This window comes from Miniopterus schreibersii (assembly GCF_964146895.1).
Source record: "Miniopterus schreibersii genome assembly, chromosome: X".
In the NCBI taxonomy this organism is placed as follows: Eukaryota; Metazoa; Chordata; class Mammalia; order Chiroptera; family Miniopteridae; genus Miniopterus; species Miniopterus schreibersii.
The window spans coordinates 28,967,055-28,986,007 of NC_138104.1; the positions used below are offsets into that span (position 1 = coordinate 28,967,055).

General features: G+C 43.3%; 2 protein-coding genes across 2 annotated transcripts in view; both read left to right on the forward strand.

The window, feature by feature from the left end:
- The window catches only part of BTK (Bruton tyrosine kinase), a 31,527-nt gene extending 17,668 nt beyond the window's left edge, over window positions 1-13,859 (forward strand). Inside the window, exons 6-19 of the mRNA XM_081125602.1 lie at window positions 2,758-2,886; window positions 3,192-3,259; window positions 4,190-4,377; window positions 4,788-4,850; window positions 5,440-5,494; window positions 5,784-5,863; window positions 6,044-6,171; window positions 7,303-7,377; window positions 7,891-8,062; window positions 8,583-8,799; window positions 9,803-9,867; window positions 10,477-10,595; window positions 11,431-11,588; window positions 13,352-13,859. Coding sequence (XP_080981728.1) covers window positions 2,758-2,886; window positions 3,192-3,259; window positions 4,190-4,377; window positions 4,788-4,850; window positions 5,440-5,494; window positions 5,784-5,863; window positions 6,044-6,171; window positions 7,303-7,377; window positions 7,891-8,062; window positions 8,583-8,799; window positions 9,803-9,867; window positions 10,477-10,595; window positions 11,431-11,588; window positions 13,352-13,423 — 1,589 coding nt within the window. The 3' untranslated portion in view covers window positions 13,424-13,859. The remainder of the gene's footprint in view (window positions 1-2,757; window positions 2,887-3,191; window positions 3,260-4,189; window positions 4,378-4,787; window positions 4,851-5,439; window positions 5,495-5,783; window positions 5,864-6,043; window positions 6,172-7,302; window positions 7,378-7,890; window positions 8,063-8,582; window positions 8,800-9,802; window positions 9,868-10,476; window positions 10,596-11,430; window positions 11,589-13,351) is intronic.
- Window positions 13,860-14,756: 897 nt separating this feature from the next.
- TIMM8A (translocase of inner mitochondrial membrane 8A) lies at window positions 14,757-17,396 on the forward strand. The gene is made up of 2 exons (XM_081126766.1): window positions 14,757-14,962; window positions 16,375-17,396. The coding sequence occupies exons 1-2, from the start codon at window positions 14,831-14,833 to the stop codon at window positions 16,534-16,536; spliced, it is 294 nt and encodes a 97-aa protein (XP_080982892.1). The 5' UTR covers window positions 14,757-14,830; the 3' UTR covers window positions 16,537-17,396.
- Window positions 17,397-18,953: the final 1,557 nt, after the last annotated feature.

Below are 18,953 nucleotides of genomic sequence, written 5' to 3' on the forward strand. Positions count from 1 at the left end.
TGCCTGGTAGGAGGCGTGCAGGAGACAGCCAATTGATGTTCCTCTCTCACATCAATGTTTCTCTTCCTCTCTCCCTCTCCTTTCCTCTCTCTCTAAAAATCAATAAAAATATCTTCTAAAATCACCAACACGAGAAGGGAACTTCATCAGAATCCTGGCAGCCTCTATTGTAAAGAGGCATGAGGGCTCCTTCTGAGGTGCTGGATCTGAGTGGTGGTTAAATGGTTGTAGACAAATGTGGTTAGCTATATACCTTAGATCTGTGCACTTTATGGTATGTAAGTTATATCTTAATTTAAAAAGTAGAGCCTCAGGTACTTCATATCCAGCTGCCATGTATTTTTTCAGCAGACACTTCTATGTTACAGCACCACAGATATTTGGTTATATTCACTGTAGAATCTTTGTTTACTCAAGCTCAATAAAGTCCCAATTGCAACTTCAAAAATAAGACCTCACTAAAATGAATGAAAGAGTGGCCTTGGCAGAATTCCAACAGCCAGTATAGGGAAGAATAATTCATTCATTCATGAAACAGAATTTTAGATACTGTCCTGATAAATATGGATATGAGATACCAGCCCATCAAGTACTTGTAGAATGTGCACCAACCATTAGTGCTTCCCAGGCAGGGCTGGCTTATGCGTTGGCGAAGTAAGCAGTCTTTCTTAGCCTTCCCACTTGAACACTATCTTAGCTCAGGCTGTCATAACAAAATACCTTAGACTGGCTGGCTTAAACAACAAACATTTCTTTCTCACATTTCTGGAAGCTGGGGAGTTGAAGATCAAGGTACCTCTGATTTGGTTCCTGGTGAGAACTCTCTGCCTTTCTTGCAGACTGGCCACTTTTTCACTGTGTCCTCAACATGGCAGAGACAAAAAGAGAATCTCTTTCTTGAATCTCTTCTTACAGGGACACTAATCCCATCATGAGGTCCCTACTCTCATGACCTAATTTCCTCCCAAAGGCCCGTCTCCCAAAACCATTACATTGGGGGGCTTCAGAATACGAATTTTTTGAGGACACAAACATTCAGTCCATAACAGGCCCTCTGCTTTTGCAATTCTCTCCTAAGTATCTGGAAGTACCAGCTCTGGATTAGCTAACAAAAAAGGGCCATCATCTTAAAGTAACCTTTTAAGAGGCAGACATTATTTGGTAATGTCGGGTGGGTTCTTAATGTGTGTGCTGAAGGTGGGAAGGGCAGGAAGCCTTATGTCCCTTCATTAGCATATTAGCATAGTTTAGTTTATCAGAGTAACTAGTTGTAAGAATTTTTGGCATCACTACTAGTGTCCAGACCGGCATCCAAGGGTCTTCAAATCCCTGGATGAAAAGTAGTGTCATGGGAGGAGGGGTAGATGGTAGAAGTGATGGGAGCAATCAGTTCTTGCTGAGAGGTGTATATGGAATGTTGCTCAGAATTGCCAGTGCCTGGTAATAACAAAAGTCAGGCAGACGTTTGGTTGGTTTTAACATTATTTTAAAATTCCCTATGGATGATGCAGCCCCTTATAGCCTACACTACATCTGAATAGATCTCACCATTCTTCACTTTGTGCAGTGGTGAAGGGGAGTGCTGAAAAAGTGAGTGGCGAGGGTGATCAGGGTAAAGTGGTTAAAAACCTTCAAATTCATGTTTAGAAAAACATCAAGATAGCACTTTAAAAAAAAAAAAGATAGCACTTTTGTTCGTTTATACCTTGCTACCAAAAGCTTCTAGGCCTCCCCTCAAACCTTAAGTGAGTGGAATGTGACTAACAAACTCGTAAGGACTGGAGTTGGTCTCTACAGAGGAAGGTTTTTTGTTTTGTTATCTTTTAAAAAAACATTATGCAGGGCTTCTTCTTAGCAGTAAAGGCTGAAATGTGTATGTCCTCAAATGTGCATATTCTTAGACCAGCCTAGGTCTTTGCCCCAATGCTAGTTATTGCCAGTTATTTCTGTTGTCTTTGCTTCTCTGTTATTTAACAAGATCCCAGGAAGACTTGCCTAATCGATTTCATGTTAAGGTTCTTGAGATGCCACAGTATTGGAAACCATAATACCAATTCTTCCTATCTGAAGACCACTGTATTCTTTACAAAGTACTTTGGCTTCTGGGAGATCTTCCGAGTCTCACAACCCTGGAAGGGAAATGGAGCTGCTGTGTTTATCTCCCGCAATGAGCTCAACCGATCTTGGTGGTTATAGGAAGATAGAAACCATGTTTACTCTAGACATAATCACTTTCATTTGCCCCTGAGCTCACTCTGTTGACTAGTCTATGAACACAGAAAACCTGATGCAGAATTTCTCACTAAGGCAAATATCACTAAAAGATTACTCAGGGAGCTGGGACATTGGTATATTGAAAGCTGGAGAGAGAGTTTGGCTTGGACAAATTGTGTGCCTTATCTGGAAAAAACACACACATCATAATCAACAGCTGCCTTTCAAGAAGATTGTAATTGGCTACATGAGAAAACATAGATAACATATTTTTGTTCTTGGGCTCTGGAGACATCAGATATTCTTATCATGTTGGTCAGGAGATACTTATCATGACTGACCACTGAAGAGAACTGCACAGGAACTCTCCGGGGCTAGGCATGGGAGCCAACTGACCCTGTTGTCTGCTTCCCTTCAGGGTGGCTGATGAAGGGGCAGTTGTTTGAAGCTCATCACTAAGCTTAGTCAAAGATGAAAACTTGCAAATGGTGGATTCTCCTGTATGTCAGATGTGATCTTTCTCTCTTGTTTCTCCTGTTACAGTAATCCGGTATAACAGTGATCTGGTACAGAAATACCACCCTTGCTTCTGGATTGACGGGCAGTATCTCTGCTGCTCTCAGACAGCCAAAAATGCTATGGGCTGCCAAATTTTGGAGAACAGGAATGGAAGTAAGAGATCCGATCAATATCATTTCTTCCTCCTTTGATTCTATCACACACTTTCTATAGGGTCTATCAAACCCAGGTTTGTTCATTTTGGCCATTGCACAAAGGGGCCTGGGAGAGGGGGATGTTGAAATCCAGCTGGTGCTATGTTTTCCAAGTTGTGCAACCTGCCACGGGGTTGTATCCACCCAGACTTTTCCTAACTTCCCTAAAGTCACTGTAGAGGAGAGCAAAGTCCCTAACCAAACCAGTCTCCAGGCCGTTCCCTAAGATGCATTCTGTATCATCACTGGTATCTTATTTTGCAGGCTTAAAACCTGGGAGTTCTCACCGGAAGACAAAAAAGCCTCTTCCTCCCACACCTGAGGAGGACCAGGTATACAGGAAAATTCGGTGCTGCTACTGCTCAAACAGAAACTTACAGTCACTCTGGGAAACACACAGGAGTCTTAGAATTTCCCTGGCACTTGGCACTGTTAATTGATATTCTTTCTGAGACAGGGAATTTGTCCTTCTAATTAGGACTTCAACTTCAGTGGAAAGATAGAGGCTACTTGGAAGTTCTTGGCCACCATTTAATCTAATCACCCATTTGAAACAAAACAAAGCCCAATATTTACAAATAAAAAAATATTTTCAAACATAAAGTTGAAAGAATTTAGTAGTGAACACCCATATACCCAATACCTTCATCCTACCACTAATATATTACTTCAAACTTGCTTTTTTGGTTACTTTTTAAGGCCTAAAAAGCCTTTCCTCATATACAGGCCTACCTTGGAGATATTGCAAGTTTGGTTCCAGACCACTGAAATAAAGAGAGTCATAATTTTTGCTAGTGGAGGGTCTTGCCTTCAATTTGTAAAACATGCAACATCTGTGAGGAACAATAAAGCAGGGCAGAAATTATTATGCCTATTTTACAAACAGGGAAACAAAGGCACTTAGTAGATCCATGTACCAATTTAGTGCCAAATAGGTTTCCTGATTGTGTCTGTACATGATTTTTGTCTGGAAGCTTTAAAAATACTGATGCCCAGGTCCCATCCCCAAGGGTTTTGATTTAATTGGTCTGGGAAACTGTCTGGGTATTGGGATTGTTAAATAAATGTTCCCTACATGATTCTGATGTGCACTCCAAGCTGAGAAGCCCTGCATAACTGCTTAAAAAATGGATGTTGGGTAAACCTTATTATGCCTGATTTGGATTAGAATGGTGTCTCTAGTAAGTCAGAGAGTTAGGAGAGAAGGAGAGAGTACTTGATGTCGAGCCAAACCACCCTATTTTTTTCTCCTACCTACACAGATCTTGAAAAAGCCACTGCCCCCTGAGCCAACAGCAGTACCAGTCTCCACAAGTGAACTGAAAAAGGTTGTGGCCCTTTATGATTACATGCCAATGAATGCAAATGATCTACAGCTACGGAAGGGTGATGAATATTTTATCCTAGAGGAAAGCAACTTACCCTGGTGGCGAGCACGAGATAAAAATGGGTGAGTCCATGCCAGCCCTTCCTGAGCCTTGTGACTGCCCACTTCACACACATGCAAAATCCTGCAGCATAATTTCCCTACTCAGTATCCAAAATCAGAACAATCATAAATTGTTCTTCTCACATCAAGGTAAATAGGCTGTCCCTCCAAGTGCTTCCCAGAGTGCAGCTATACATGTGGTCACATCTCTGAGCCTGTAGGTTCTGGCCCACATGTTGTAGTGCACAAATAACAAATGCCACATGTGCAGAAGCCACACATTTCACTAGCCTAGCCATAGGTCTGCAACATGATCCTCTTTATTACCCACATTTGAGATTGGTTCTGAGTTTAGGAATACGGGCATATGAATCTGTCTCTCCCTTAGGAAGGGGAGTGCTGGATGATCTACCACAATGTCTCCTTTACAGGCAGGAAGGCTACATTCCTAGCAACTATGTTACTGAAGCAGAAGACTCCATAGAAATGTATGAGTGAGTATGCTTATGTTTCCAGTGCACAATCTTGCAGGAGGAATAAAATATAGTATGTACTTTTTTGTAGTTTCAACAAAATTTTGATTTCAAGATACTTATTAAAATCACTGCCAACTAGGTCAAATGATGCCACCACCCCAAGTTAGTGCCTATGTCTTATCTTTGCCCCAAATACCATCTGCTTATGAGAGCTGGAGGGATTACCACAGCCTCAGAAGTACCACCCTCTAAGAAAGAGTTGACAGCCTGATAGGACACATTTGAAAGGGTGAAAATGTCAAACTTCTGCCATTGTCCTTTCTCCCTAACCATAGAAATGGATTGTTCTTGAGTGCCTTGTCCATGATCCCTTTCCTGCAACCCTCTGCCACTTGCCTTTGCCCTCTACTCTCCATTTCCATGAATTTTCAGTACTAACCGGGCTTTGGGAAAGGGATGCAGTTGTGCTTTGCACATGATAGGCACTCAATAAATAGGGGTTGAGTGAATTGACTGAATCACTAGACAGATAAGCCCTGGAGGGCACTGTAATCTCAGAAACAATTGTACCGTGGCCTATGAGGCATCAAGCACTCTCCCTCTACAGGTGGTATTCCAAGCACATGACTCGGAGTCAAGCTGAAGAACTGCTAAAGCAAGAGGTAAGTATGTGACCACAAGCAAACAGCATTCTCCTTGCACAAAAAGTGAGGATTCTGATTTGAGTGCTTGCTGCTGCCTGCCACTTGTAGGCAAGGCAGTGACATGGTCGTCATTTTATCAGGTCCAATTACACTTTTCAGTATCAAAAGCAATGAGGCTGCAGCTGAATCATAGAACCTGGCAATTAAATCAGGGATTGTTCTATTTTCTCCCAGGTTTGGGCAGGTGGGATGCAGGTGTGAGCAGCACTTCCTACTTACAGTCAGCTTCATTTTTTTGTTGTTTCAGGGGAAGGAAGGAGGTTTCATTGTCAGAGACTCCAGCAAAGCTGGAAAATATACTGTGTCTGTGTTTGCTAAATCTACAGGGTGAGTGCTACTGTTTTGAGGCCCTAGGGACAGAGAACAGGGGTGCTCACCCAACAGCTCCTTAATGGTGTGCCCCTCCTATTTTCCCTGTCCCTTAAACTCAAAATTCATCTCACTTCACTTCTTGGGTCCTGCGTGACCCTTGTTTCCAAGTTGCTGACTTCGAATCCACTTCTTCAGGGACCCTCAAGGGGTGATACGCCATTATGTTGTGTGTTCCACACCTCAGAGCCAGTATTACCTGGCTGAGAAGCACCTTTTCAGCACCATCCCTGAGCTCATTAACTACCATCAGCATAACTCTGCAGGTGAGTACCAGGGGCACCAAAGAAGGATGTGCCAAGCATCAGGAGAAGCAATTCAGAACAAGGTGATGAGGGGAAGAATAAGCCTTACTCACAGGGCAATCAGTGCAAGTGAGCTGTGAAAGTCAACTCCTATGATGCCTGCTGGAGGTAAACTAAAGAGGTGGTTAAAGACAGGCCTTATACCCATACAGACTGACTTCTTATTTGGTGACTAAAAAAATTTTTTTTTGATATGTCTTTATTGATTTCAGAGAGAGGAAGGGAGAGGGAGAGAGAGAGATAGATACATCAATGATGATGAGAGAGTCATTGATCAGCTGCCTCCTGCACGCCCCCCACTGAGGATCAAGCCTGCAACCCAGGCATGTGCCCTGACCAGGAACCGAACCGCAATTTCCTGGATCATAGGTCAATGCTCAACCACTGAGCCATGCTGGCCGGGCTTATTTAGTGATTTATGCTCAGTGCTAAAGAAAGACATAGAAGAGACTGGTGATTAATCAATCAGCAAGTATTCATTGAGTTACTACTGTATACTCAGCAATTTCCTTGGTACTAAATGAGAATGCAGGAAAATTATTAACCGAGGTACCTGCTCTCAAAGACTATAAGGTTAGAAAACATCAGAAAATGGCTTGTAAGTACAGTAAGTCCTCACTTAAAATCACGAATAGGTTTTGTGACTTTAAGCAAAACAATGTATAACAAAACCAGTTTTACCATAGTCTAATTGATATAAACAAGTGTTAAGTTCCTATGACAGCTCATCAACATTATAACGAAACAACATCATTTGAGGACCTACTGTAGTGTAGACATTCTAAAAACTGGAAGATTGCTAAAAGAAAAAGCTTCATGGAGAAGACAGAATGTGAGTTAAGCCTGGGCTGGGAGGTGGGGATATATTTAGTTGGGGAGTGTATTTTTATTAGTATTTTCTCTTTTTTGTCCCTAAAAACTCTTTTATGAGAGGAGAAACTTCCAGAAAATGTTGGGTTCGTGAAGATCTTCTGGGATTCAAAATGTACTAGAAAGGAGAACATCAGAAGTGTGAGGTTTTAAGTGAGGATGTGTAAAGTATCCTGCCCCCTACGCTGCACCAAGAACATGACACCCCTCTGTATGTTTCAGGACTCATATCTAGGCTCAAATATCCAGTGTCTCAACAAAACAAGAATGCACCTTCTACTGCAGGCCTGGGCTACGGTAACTGCTTATTTCTCTAGGGTAGGGTGGACTGGCCAGTTGCAAGGACTACCTTTGGCTGACCCAATTAGATCTTGCCTCACAAGTGCCCTTGCAACACACTGTTCTGCATCAGCTGCTTCAAGGAAAGTTAAGACAGAGCTAAACAAAAGTTATTTAATGATTTTTGTCCCTCTGGTGGCTCCTACTGGGACTGCAAAAATATAAACTCATAAAGTGATTATATATATTTTTAAATGTGGTAAAAAACACACACACCACATAATCATAAAGGGTTTTAAGATGTTGTCTAGTCTATCTTGCCTTATGGCTGACTTGCACCTAAAATGCCCAGATTCCTCCAACCAGTAATCCCTTGTCCCTGAGATTTACCTGAGCAAAGGTAGATTAGTGCTCCTGAGAATTTCCCTTTTACTGCTTGCCTATTTCTACTTCCAGTAGGGATTCTTATCTATTGTAGGAATTATACATATGTGACCCCCAAAGACTCACACTAAGACTTTGTTGTTATAGGATCATGGGAAATTGATCCAAAAGACCTGACCTTCTTAAAGGAGCTGGGGACTGGACAATTTGGGGTAGTGAAGTATGGGAAATGGAGAGGCCAGTATGATGTGGCCATCAAAATGATCAAAGAAGGCTCCATGTCTGAAGATGAGTTCATTGAAGAAGCCAAAGTCATGATGTGAGTTACAGCCCAAACTCAATTCTCAATCCACTTGCTGGAGTCTAGGAATTACCAGGACAATCCATTGTCTTTTAAGGTGACTTTTAGTGAGAGAGGTTTGGGACCAGGGCCTGAGGTCAACCTTTGATTGGTGGGAGTCCTAACTTCTAAGGTAATCATTTATCTGCTTTAGATATTCGTTGAGATTATGTGTTGATCATGGGTGCTTACCATCTCAGTAGCATTTCAGAGTGGTTGTGGAATATGAAACTTTCAAGAGGAAGACTGATTCTTATTTAGCCTTAGTGTTCATTCAGCTCTCGATTTGTTTCCTGTTGTCTCAATGGGCCCCAAGTCTCTGCTCACTTTCACATATTAGGTACTGTTGGGATTTAGGGTGGGAAGGAGGAAAGTCAATTTGCCATTGTAGTCCCTTATCTGACACTCTAATCCCAGGCCAACTCCTTTCTACTCCAGCCCTTTTCTAACTGGTGTGCAGAGCCAGAAGGGGAGGACTGGTTCATTGCCTCTCCTGTAGGAATCTTTCCCACGAGAAGCTGGTGCAGCTGTACGGCGTCTGCACCAAACAGCGCCCCATATTCATCATCACTGAGTACATGGCCAATGGCTGCCTCCTGAACTACCTGAGGGAGATGCGCCACCACTTCCAGACTCAGCAGCTGTTGGAGATGTGCAAGGATGTCTGCGAAGCCATGGAATACCTGGAGTCAAAGCAGTTCCTCCACAGAGACCTGGTGGGACCTCAGAAGGATTGGCCTGGGATCAAGGGCTGAGGGGGTAGAAGTAGCAGAGGAAGACATGTGGTACATGGATGAGGAGGGTTGTTGAAGCCATCACTTCATTTTTATCTAGAAAACACTGAAAGTTAGGTGAGCCTCTGCCCTAGTGGTCAGCCAGTCAAGGATCTCCAGCCTCAACACCACGAGTTCTGCCATGGTGGGAGCTAGAGCTGTCACTCACTCCTAGCCCCATACCAGGCCAAGGAAATGGTGGGGTCCTTCAGGGGCAGAAGAGCAACCCTGCTTCCCAAAGGGGCTGCTCCTGACACAGAGCCATCATTTGGTTACATCAGAAACACAAACTGGGGGGCTGTGGGTACATTTTTTTAAGTGTCATATATTAGCAAACACTTAAAAAGAAGCATTTCATATTTTTTAAAAAAGTGAATTTCCAGCTTCTCTGGAAAGTCTAAACCATCTTGTAATACCAAGTCCACAATCTCACAGGCCATGCTCACAGTGCTCCAGAGCTGAGGAGCAGCTGCCTCCTTTAGACAAGCTGAATGCTCTCCTCTTTCCTGCAATCTCCACCCATCCACTTCACTCTATCAGTTTGCCTGCCTGGCCTCTGGAGGCACGAGTTTGTGCCCCCTTCTATTTCAGCCAGGCCAAGGCTCAAAGGGCCCTAGTCCCAGTGGCAGAAAAGCAGAAAACAAAGCACACTTGCCTTCTGTTCTCTCTTAATTCCTTAAACATTTCAGTGCAGGAAGGGGTGTTGGAGAATTACCAATGTGAATGAAATCATTTTGCACGTGCTCAGTGCTTTACTTACAACTACATAGCAGGTTGCTTTACATGTGGTGGTGATGCATCAACTGACTCCTGTTAGGTGGGAAGGTGTCTCTAGTTGAAGGAGATGAGGCTGCCCTGGCTTCACTAACCCGATGGGCAGAAGCTTTGTGCCTTTAACCTGTGTGCTAGAAATTGAGTCTCACTGCTATCTGTTGTTGCACTACAGGCGGCTCGAAATTGTTTGGTAAACGATCAAGGAGTTGTTAAAGTATCTGACTTTGGCCTGTCCAGGTGAGTGTGCCTTTTTCATTTTTCCTTTTAAAAGTAAAAATATCACAGTACAAACATGAGGAGGCATTATAGTTTTCAATCCTTTCCCTCCTTTTTTTTTTTTTTTCTCATTCTGGTCTTTCCCAACATCTTTCTACACTTTTTTCTTTCTCTGAATGATTTGTCACTTCTTTCTTCCTTTTGTTTTATTGTTATATCCCTTTCTTCTCTTTTCTCCTTTCCTCTTTTATTTAGAGAATTTTCCCAGGACCTTTCTTGTTCTGTCAATCTTGTTGACTCTATGCCCTCCCTCCTTCTTTCCTAATCACCCCAAGTCCCTCTGGCAACTGCAGAATAGACGGAAGGGAAGGAGAAGAAAAGAGGAAAGGAATAGAGAAGAGGAAGGGAGTGCCTATTAGATTTTATTTCTCTTCACCCTTGCCGTAATCATATTGTCAATCAGGAGAGATAAATCAGATATGAGAACAGAAATATGTTAAAAACACCATTTGTAAAAGACACTGGGTGGCTTGTGGGCATGTATTGTGCAACTCTTGTGACTGTACCAAGAAAACATAAGTAAGTATCAAGCTCTCCAAATCCTAACACTAAATCCTGAATCCTTTGCAGGTATGTTCTGGATGATGAATACACAAGCTCAGTAGGTTCCAAATTTCCAGTCCGCTGGTCTCCACCAGAAGTCCTTATGTACAGCAAGTTCAGCAGCAAATCTGACATTTGGGCTTTTGGTGAGTGATTAAGATTATATAGATTACACAGGTCAAAGAAAGAGGGACATAGTGGGGGAACTGACACTTTGCAGCCTGCACAGAGAGATTAGTTGTTCTTTTTTTTTTTTTTTTTTAAATGATATGTAACTGGCATTTATTTTATATATATATATATAATTTATTGTTGACAGTATTACAGGTGTCCCTCCTCTCCCCCCTCCGTTATCCCTCTCTGCCCAGCCCCTACCACACCTCCCAGGCCTTTACCACCCTATTGTCTGTGTCTATGGGCTATGCATATAAGTACATAAATTCTTTGGTTTATCTCTTCTTGCCCCCCCCCCACTCCCACACATATACACACATGGAGATATGTCAATCTGTTCCATGCCTCCATGCCTCGGGTCTTATTTAGATTATTTGTTCTTGCTTTCATTCATCTAATCCCTAGGGAGTGCTTACTATGTCAGGCATCACAGGATTTCTGGGTATAAAACCAGTAAACTAGACACGATCCCTGCCTTCTCAGAACTTACAAAATATTGAGGGGAACAAACAATTCATTCAGTATGTGACAGCTTCTGAATACTGATTATGTAATAGGGACTCTGCCAGACCCTACAACCACAAAGACAAATAAGATGCTGTCTGTCTCCTGGAGGAGCTAATGGTCCAGTGCAACCGCAATTAGCCTCCAGTGTGGTCAGTACTATAGTGAAAGTTTGGATAAAACACAAAAAGCACAGAGGGGCAAATTAACTGAATCTAATTCTTGAGGCTAATCTAGGAAGACTAAGATCTCTGCTGCCCAAAAAGACTACAAACTGACTTACTTTTTTTTTTCATTTTCTAGGGGTTTTGATGTGGGAAATTTACTCTCTGGGGAAGATGCCATATGAGAGATTTACTAACAGTGAAACAGCTGAACATATTGCCCAAGGCCTACGTCTCTACAGGCCTCATCTAGCTTCAGAGAGGGTATATACCATCATGTACAGCTGCTGGCATGAGGTAAGTGTTTTACTGAGACCTCTAAAATTACTTCCCTGAACCTTCTTTCTCATTTAGCCATCCAGGGACCCAGTCCCCACTCTCTCTGGCTGCATGGAGCTGCACACATTCTAGCACCCCAGCCCGTACCATAAACCTTTGGTAGCCAGAGGCTTTCCCAGGCCCCCTCCAACTGTCACCAGAATATTATTAGCAGACTCCAATACCAACTCAGCTTTAGGGAGAGGGGGTGTTGTGAGGCCATGTCGCCTAGTATGGGCAGGCAGCCAAAAGCACTCAAACAAATGTATGGGCATTAAAAAATAAAAGTCATTAAAATTTGTGTTTATTTCCTTGGAAGTCATTGGTCCTTTCTTCTACTTTACTGCCAACCTTTTCTGGCTGTGGTCCTAAGTGAGATTTTAAAAACTAAGACCCTATGACATGAAAGAGAGCTAAAATAGGTACTATTATTATTATTATTATTATTATTTTAAATATGGTACATTATGGGGCATGTGGTAACTTGAAAATAAAGGGCTTGTCCCACTATTACTAAAATGCTTCACTGTTCTCACCTTTGGTTCTTCCAGAGGGGCCTTGTTCACATTTCAGTAGATCCTTGGCAACCTTAATTTGGCAACCTAAATCTTTAGTAAAAAATAAATGCTCAGCTCTTAGTTCTGTCCCACTAGAAACAGAGCAAAACAGACAGTGTCCAACAAGCACATATATGAATCTGGAGCCCTCATGGTGGGGTAATAAACTGGGGATCTGGATCAGAGCATGGCATCTTTTCCTTCAACAAATGACTGAGGTCACAAAGAAAGTATAGAGAACCCCTTGGAGCCATTTCCCTTCTGTCTCCTGTATCATGCAGGATTAAGGGTTATTGGCTATGCTCCCTCCCAACTAGGGCATCCTCACTCTTTTAGTTAACTGTTTCAGAGAGGCACTTTCCCCACAGCCTGTTTAAAGTGGTAGTCTCCAAATTGGATGCACATCAGAATCTCTGGGGAACTCTTAAAGCTACAGATGACTGGGCCATATCTCCAGAGATTCTGGTAAAGTATGTCTGGAGTGGAACCTAGAAATATCTTTTTAAACTTCCCAGGAAATTCTGATACTCATCTAGGTTTGAGAACCACTGATTCAACGGAACAAGAAATTGATGGCTTTTTGGTCCCCATGAACTGAGACCTCTCTGGCATGAATATGCCCTGAATCACTAAATACCTCAGGGGCTTATGGACCATTACATAAGGCCTTAGCCTGGAGACCAGACTGCAGGTCCCAGGTGCTCAGGATCCCTGCTCAGTGATTCAGCCCATGATCTTGAAATGTTAATTCCTTTGTTAATTTTGACTATGAGATGATAGAAATGGTGTTTGAAACCAAACTAAAAATTATCAAAGCTTATAGGATTTCAGTTCTGTCAACCACTTAAGCTTGTTTGGTAGCAACTTTTCAGTTAAGGATACAAAACTTTTCAGTTAAGGATACAAAATAAGAATGCATTGGTGTACAATTATGTAAGAATTTGCCCCGTTTTAATCAATGTTACTTTAATTCGCAAATTGTCATCACATTAATAACCTGAAGATGAAAAGTGCAAAAGTATTTTATAGAGTGCTACTACTTCTTATTCTTTTTTTTTTTTTGTAACCAACAGGGTATGTTACTGGGTAGATATACTTAATGAACATTTGCTGCATACTCATTGCATTTCCCTTGAATTCTGGATTTTAACCCACTATAATACTCTACTTTTTCTTTGGTTTTAGAAAGCAGATGAACGTCCCACTTTCAAAGTTCTTCTCAGCAACATTCTAGATGTCATGGATGAAGAATCCTGAGCTCACCAATAAGCTTCCTGGTTCTACTCTCCTCCACAAACCCAATTTCACTTTTTCGAGGCAAACCCAACCTACAGACCCTGAAGCCTTTGTGCTCTGGCTGAATACACAAAGGCCCCTCTCTACATCTAGGGCTGCCTTTCTTCTTTGATTCCCTAGGACAGTACCTTCTGAGCAAAGGCCAAGGAATTATTGTGCCTGGTACTGTCCCCCAGAGAAGAAATTTCCCAAGAGTATTAAAGACAGACTGAATTTGGGATGGAAACAAGTTTTGGGGAGGGAGGGATGTAAATAGCCTCATGAAGGGTTCAACAGCTCTTCTGGGTAGGCATTAGAGCTTGCCAGGAGGGAGGCCAAATTGGGCAAGAATAAAATGGTGTCATAAAAATGGGAGGGGAGGGTGTTTTGATAAAATAAAATTACTGGAAAGCATGAAGTGTTCTTGCTATCTCTATTAGTCATGCAGCCTCCCTGAAATGCCCTATCTCAGTGTTCCAGAAAACCGTTGTGTGACATTTGTTTGACATATCCCTACAGCGAGATCCTCGGCATTTAACTCCTCTGGCTCTGGGAAAATCCTGCCCCTGAATCAGAGACAAACTAACAAGCTTAAAGCACAGTGCCTTGCACACAGTAGGCATGCAATATTATCGGAATGAAGCTGACAATTGAAGACGAATTCTTGGGGAGCCTCTTTTCACTAAGTCTGGAGGGGAAAACCATCAAAGAACTAGAGCCAGGGGCCCAAACGGCTAAACGATGGGTCGAGCCGTCCTGGCCTGGCACTAGCTGGGCAGCTGGGAAAGCGCGGGCCAATTTGGAAGCAGGCAGGGGCGGGGCTGTTGGGCCCGCCAGGGACAGGCCACGTGGTCTGCAGTAACTTCCTTTTTCACTTCATTTTTTTCTTTTCTTTTCGGAATAATGTCTGCACAGCGCCCCCGCGCTGGGATGCAAATCGTGAGACCTCGCTGCGCGAGTAGGGTGGGGACGCGGGCGGGAGAGGGGCGCACCGGTGGCGGCGAGCAGCGCCCCATGGGGGCGGCGAGGAGAAGGGGCGAGCGCGGGCGGCCGAGAGGAGCGCCCAGAGAGGGCAGAGGGCAGGTAGCGGGGTTGGGGTCGCCAGCCGGAGCGGATCTAGGGGACTGGAGGGAAGCGCGCTAACGCCACGCGCGAGGGAGCAGGGGTGGGCCTGGAGGCACCGACCGGAGCGGGGCGCTGGGGCTGCTGGGAGGAGCGCCCCGCTGGGGGCGACTCGGGCGCTAGGGCTCGCGCAGGCGCAGTGCGCTCACGGGGGGGGGGGCGGCGGTCCCCAAGGCAGCCGGTTGTGGTTCCGGTTCCGTCGGCGGAGACACGTGAAGGTCGGGGAGTTGGTGCGGAGTTCATCTCGGCGCGCCTGGTCCGGCTGGGATGGATTCCTCTTCAAATTCCAACGGGGCGGGCTTGGGCTCAGTGGACCCGCAGCTGCAGCATTTCATCGAGGTGGAGACTCAGAAGCAGCGCTTCCAGCAGCTGGTGCACCAGATGACGGAACTTTGTTGGGTGAGGAGCCTGGGGCTGGGACCTGGCCGCCTTTCCTACTCGCCCCTTGTCCTTGCCCCGACGTCTGGGATTCGGGGAGGGGGGGCGCCCGACAGCACCCCTTGGTTTCCTTAGATTCCACAGGCCGAGCCAGGTGGGAGAAAAAGTGACTCCGCGTCTTAGGGGACTGTCACTCCGGACTTAGTTTTTGTTGGTGCAGAGGACTGGGGATCATGGAAGACTTACGCCGCTGTCCCAACCAGCACTTAAGGCCAGCAAGACTGATGACAGTCCCCCATACTGGGATCTTAGTTTTGGAACCCCCGATTCCCAGGGAGTCAGCGAAACTCCTGTTCCTGGACCCCTCAGTTCCTTGATTACCCAGTTTCTCTAACCGTCCTCTCTGAGAAATGAGTGGCTCTAGCCCACTAACTGTAAAAGTGGAGTAATCTCTCCACACTTACTTGCCTTTTGTTGCATTGTTGTATAATACCAAGCCGTTTTGGGTCTGAAGGTTGAGGAATTGTGTATGCCTTGTGAGGGGACTTTGGCAAAGGGTGGAAGGCTTTTGCACCTTGGAATCAAAGAGTTCTCTGGCTGCCAACTACAGCATAACTGCCCAGCCCTGAACATACAAAAATCCACAGAATTCAGAGGCCAAGGGTAATTTTTTTTGGAAGCAGAGGGTCTGAGGCTTGTGTACAAAGCATAGAATAATGACCAAAATTCATTTAAACTGCGTAACTTTTGAACTATGCATAGTTATCGGTTTCCATAGCCCTTTTCCCATAAACTTGTATTGCTGGACTCTGACCCTGAACAAATGCTTCCTTAACTCCTGTCTGCCTCGGACCAGAGTGCTTTGATTCTTTTAAAAAAAATCTGCGATTCATTACATTTGGCCCAGTGTTGGGTATGGTTAAAGACTCCTCTAAGAATCTGTAAGCTTTAGGAAAATTCATACAATTTCCCATTCATCTTGGATTCAAGATGGATTCAAGAACCTCTGGCTTAAGTAGACAAGGTTACAGAATTTCAGGTCATAGATTTTCTTGTTTACTTTGTAGGCTTTTTTAGGATGTCTTGCTGCAACGATTTATCTTTACCATTTTATTCTGCAGTAAATTTAAAGGCATTTAATACAGCTCCATAATTTTCTGGCCCTGTGACATTAGGCAAAGCATCTCTGTGCCACAGCTCCCCTGTTTGTAAAATGAGGATTAATAATAGTACCTATTCTGTAGGATTATGAGAATTTGATGTAAGGTTGTAGAAAATTTCTCACCACAAAGTAAGCTGCTGCCAAAAGTGAACTATTATTAACACATCAGGTACTGTTTTATAGGTGAAGTTTTTCCTTTAAATAAGAAGTTACCCCCCTTTCCTTTTTTCCCAAGTTCCCTTTGTGATTCTTATCTTGTTCTCCTGACCAGGAGAAGTGCATGGACAAACCTGGGCCAAAGTTGGACAGTCGGGCTGAGGCCTGTTTTGTGAACTGCGTTGAGCGCTTCATTGATACAAGCCAATTCATCTTGAATCGACTGGAACAGACCCAGAAATCCAAGCCAGTCTTCTCAGAAAGCCTTTCTGACTGATTTCAACATTACATTTTTGGAAAAGGAAGGTAGTTCAAGAATAGTTGAGAAAAGGCTGTGGGGGGATTGGCTCCCACTTTTGCACTCTTGGAGCATCTGGTCATCAGAGAATGAACAAAAGACCAATTTTTTTGTGTGTGTTTGGGGTTTGAGGGTCATATGTGTATTTGGTTGTGTGTTTTTAGTGTTAATCTTGTGAAAACAATTGACAGATGAATGGAAAACTTTCCTAGATGCATATTACTGTATGTGGGACTATGTTTTTCTGAAAGTCCCATTAACTGCTTTATAATTTGGGTAGTGGAACTGCTTTTTGTAATTTGATAGTGGGACCACATGGGTAAAATCTGTCATTTGCATGGATTTGTTTCAGATGCCTAGGGACATTAATACACATCTTGGTGTCTCTGAGAAAGGGCAGCAATGGGGGAAGTGTAATTTGGTACTTAACTAGTGTTTTGACCACCAGTGCTGGGGGAAAATCTATGGAATGTTCATACAATACAGCTCAGCTTTCTAAATTATCTCCCTTCCTTATACTGTGATTTACTTAAATATCTATATAAAGTATGGTCTCGAAGTAGTACAGGCAGCCTGAGTATCTAGAGGCCTTTAGTTATAAAGGAATCTAGTCAGTGAACATAATTCTTGTTACTAAAGTGCCACAAGGAAAAAGTTAACTTACCCTGTATATCAGGGTCCAAGAAATTCAAAGATGTGCCTAAATAGGTTGTCAAGATTTAGGCCTGTCAAAAACTAACAGCAGTTTCAGGTAGAGGTGCATGCCTAATGTTAATCAGTATAGATTCCATTTACTGCATTCTTTTGATCATTGAAATAAAAGCTTCTACAAGATTCAACTGTGTGATTGAGAAGGCTTTCTATTCTGGTTCTCACCTGCACCCTGGAGAGATTCAGTGTGCACTGGTTCCAAGGCTGAAATGTAGTCAGTTTGGGTACCTGCTCTGTGCAAGTTATAGCAGTTTTCCAGGGATCCCTGACCTTTTTTGAGAAAAGATAGCCTTGAGGTGAGATGGGGAGGGAAAGAATTCAGTGCTGACAGTCAATTCCCCGAGTGTAGTAGAAGTTGTTAAATTGGATTCCCCTCCTCTTCAAATCCTAGTAGCCTGGAGTTTAGACCTTGAGGAGAACTACTTGTTCCGTGCCTCTTGTGCAAATCCATGAAAGTTGGGGAAATAACATTTCTAGAAGTCTTAAGTCCTTTTAGCTTTCCTGCACTTACGCATAACAAAAAACCCTAATGAAAACAATTCAACAAACGTTTAAGTGCTTACTTCGAGCTGGGATTCAGCAGTGCACAAAAGCAAAGTTCCTGTTCATCTGGAGCTTATGTTCTAGTGAGGGGAAACAGGAAATAAACGTGTAAATATGTCAATATAATGAGTGCTATGGAGAAAAAGCGAAGTAAGGGTTTTGGAGAATGTCTGTGGGGCGTTGTTATTTGAGATAAGATGGTTACAGAACACCTGCTTGGGACAATGGCATTTCAGCAGAGACCTGCAAGAATTGAGTGACCAAGCCACATAGGCTTCTGGGAGAAAAACATTTCAGGTAGAGGTGACATACGTCCAAAAGCCCCAGGATGGAAGCTGCATGCTGTGATGCTAAAATAGAAGTCAGAAGGTCAGTATGGCTGGAGTGAAGTAAGGAGAATGGTAAGAAAGGACGAGAAATCTGCCTGAGATTGATTGGGGCCTTGGGGTGGGGGCGGGGATGTGCAGTGATCATGTAGGGTATTTTAGGCCATTGCAAGGGTTTGGATTTTACCCAACTGTAAAACAAAAGGATTGGATTAGCAGACTCTCTTCCTGAAATGAAATCTTAAAAGCAAGATGGGAAGCCATTTGAAGATTTTAAGCAGACAAGTGATATGATATAACTTGTTTTAGGAGGGTCTGGCTGCTGTGTGGAGAACATGTACATGGGGAAAAAAAGTAGTAGCAGCAGCAGAGTAGTAAGAATAATACCATTTTGGGGTCCAGGAAAAATCAGGATTCTGGGGTAGGCATCTAGTATATACCTTGTGTCAATATGCCCCTATTGATTTTTTTCCCCTGCAAAATTTAGTGTGTTCATGTAAAACCTCAGGTTATAAAGGAAGGTCCTTTGGTCTTTCCCTTCTTATTCTTCATTCTTCCTAATTCTTTTTATTATATATTTATTTTTTATTTTATTACTATACCATTGTTCCTTATTCTTACTTCATCTAGTATTAAAGTGTTCTCATTACATTTAGACACAAACTTAAACGTCTTTGTTTTACAGTATTGCTTGCTCAGCTAATATAATGAGGGTCCTCTGTCAGATTCATACAGTATTCTTGAGCACCAAGGGATGTGTTCAGCACAAAGTAATGGGAAAGAAGAGTCAGAACATTGGCACCCATCCTCAAGGGG

Bases quoted from the DNA above. Each gene is read 5' to 3' on its own strand.
- TIMM8A (XM_081126766.1), top strand. From the start codon at position 14,831: ATGGATTCCTCTTCAAATTCCAACGGGGCGGGCTTGGGCTCAGTGGAC. The intron at 14,963-16,374 runs GTGAGGAGCCTG...TCTCCTGACCAG, and splicing joins AGATGACGGAACTTTGTTGG to GAGAAGTGCATGGACAAACC.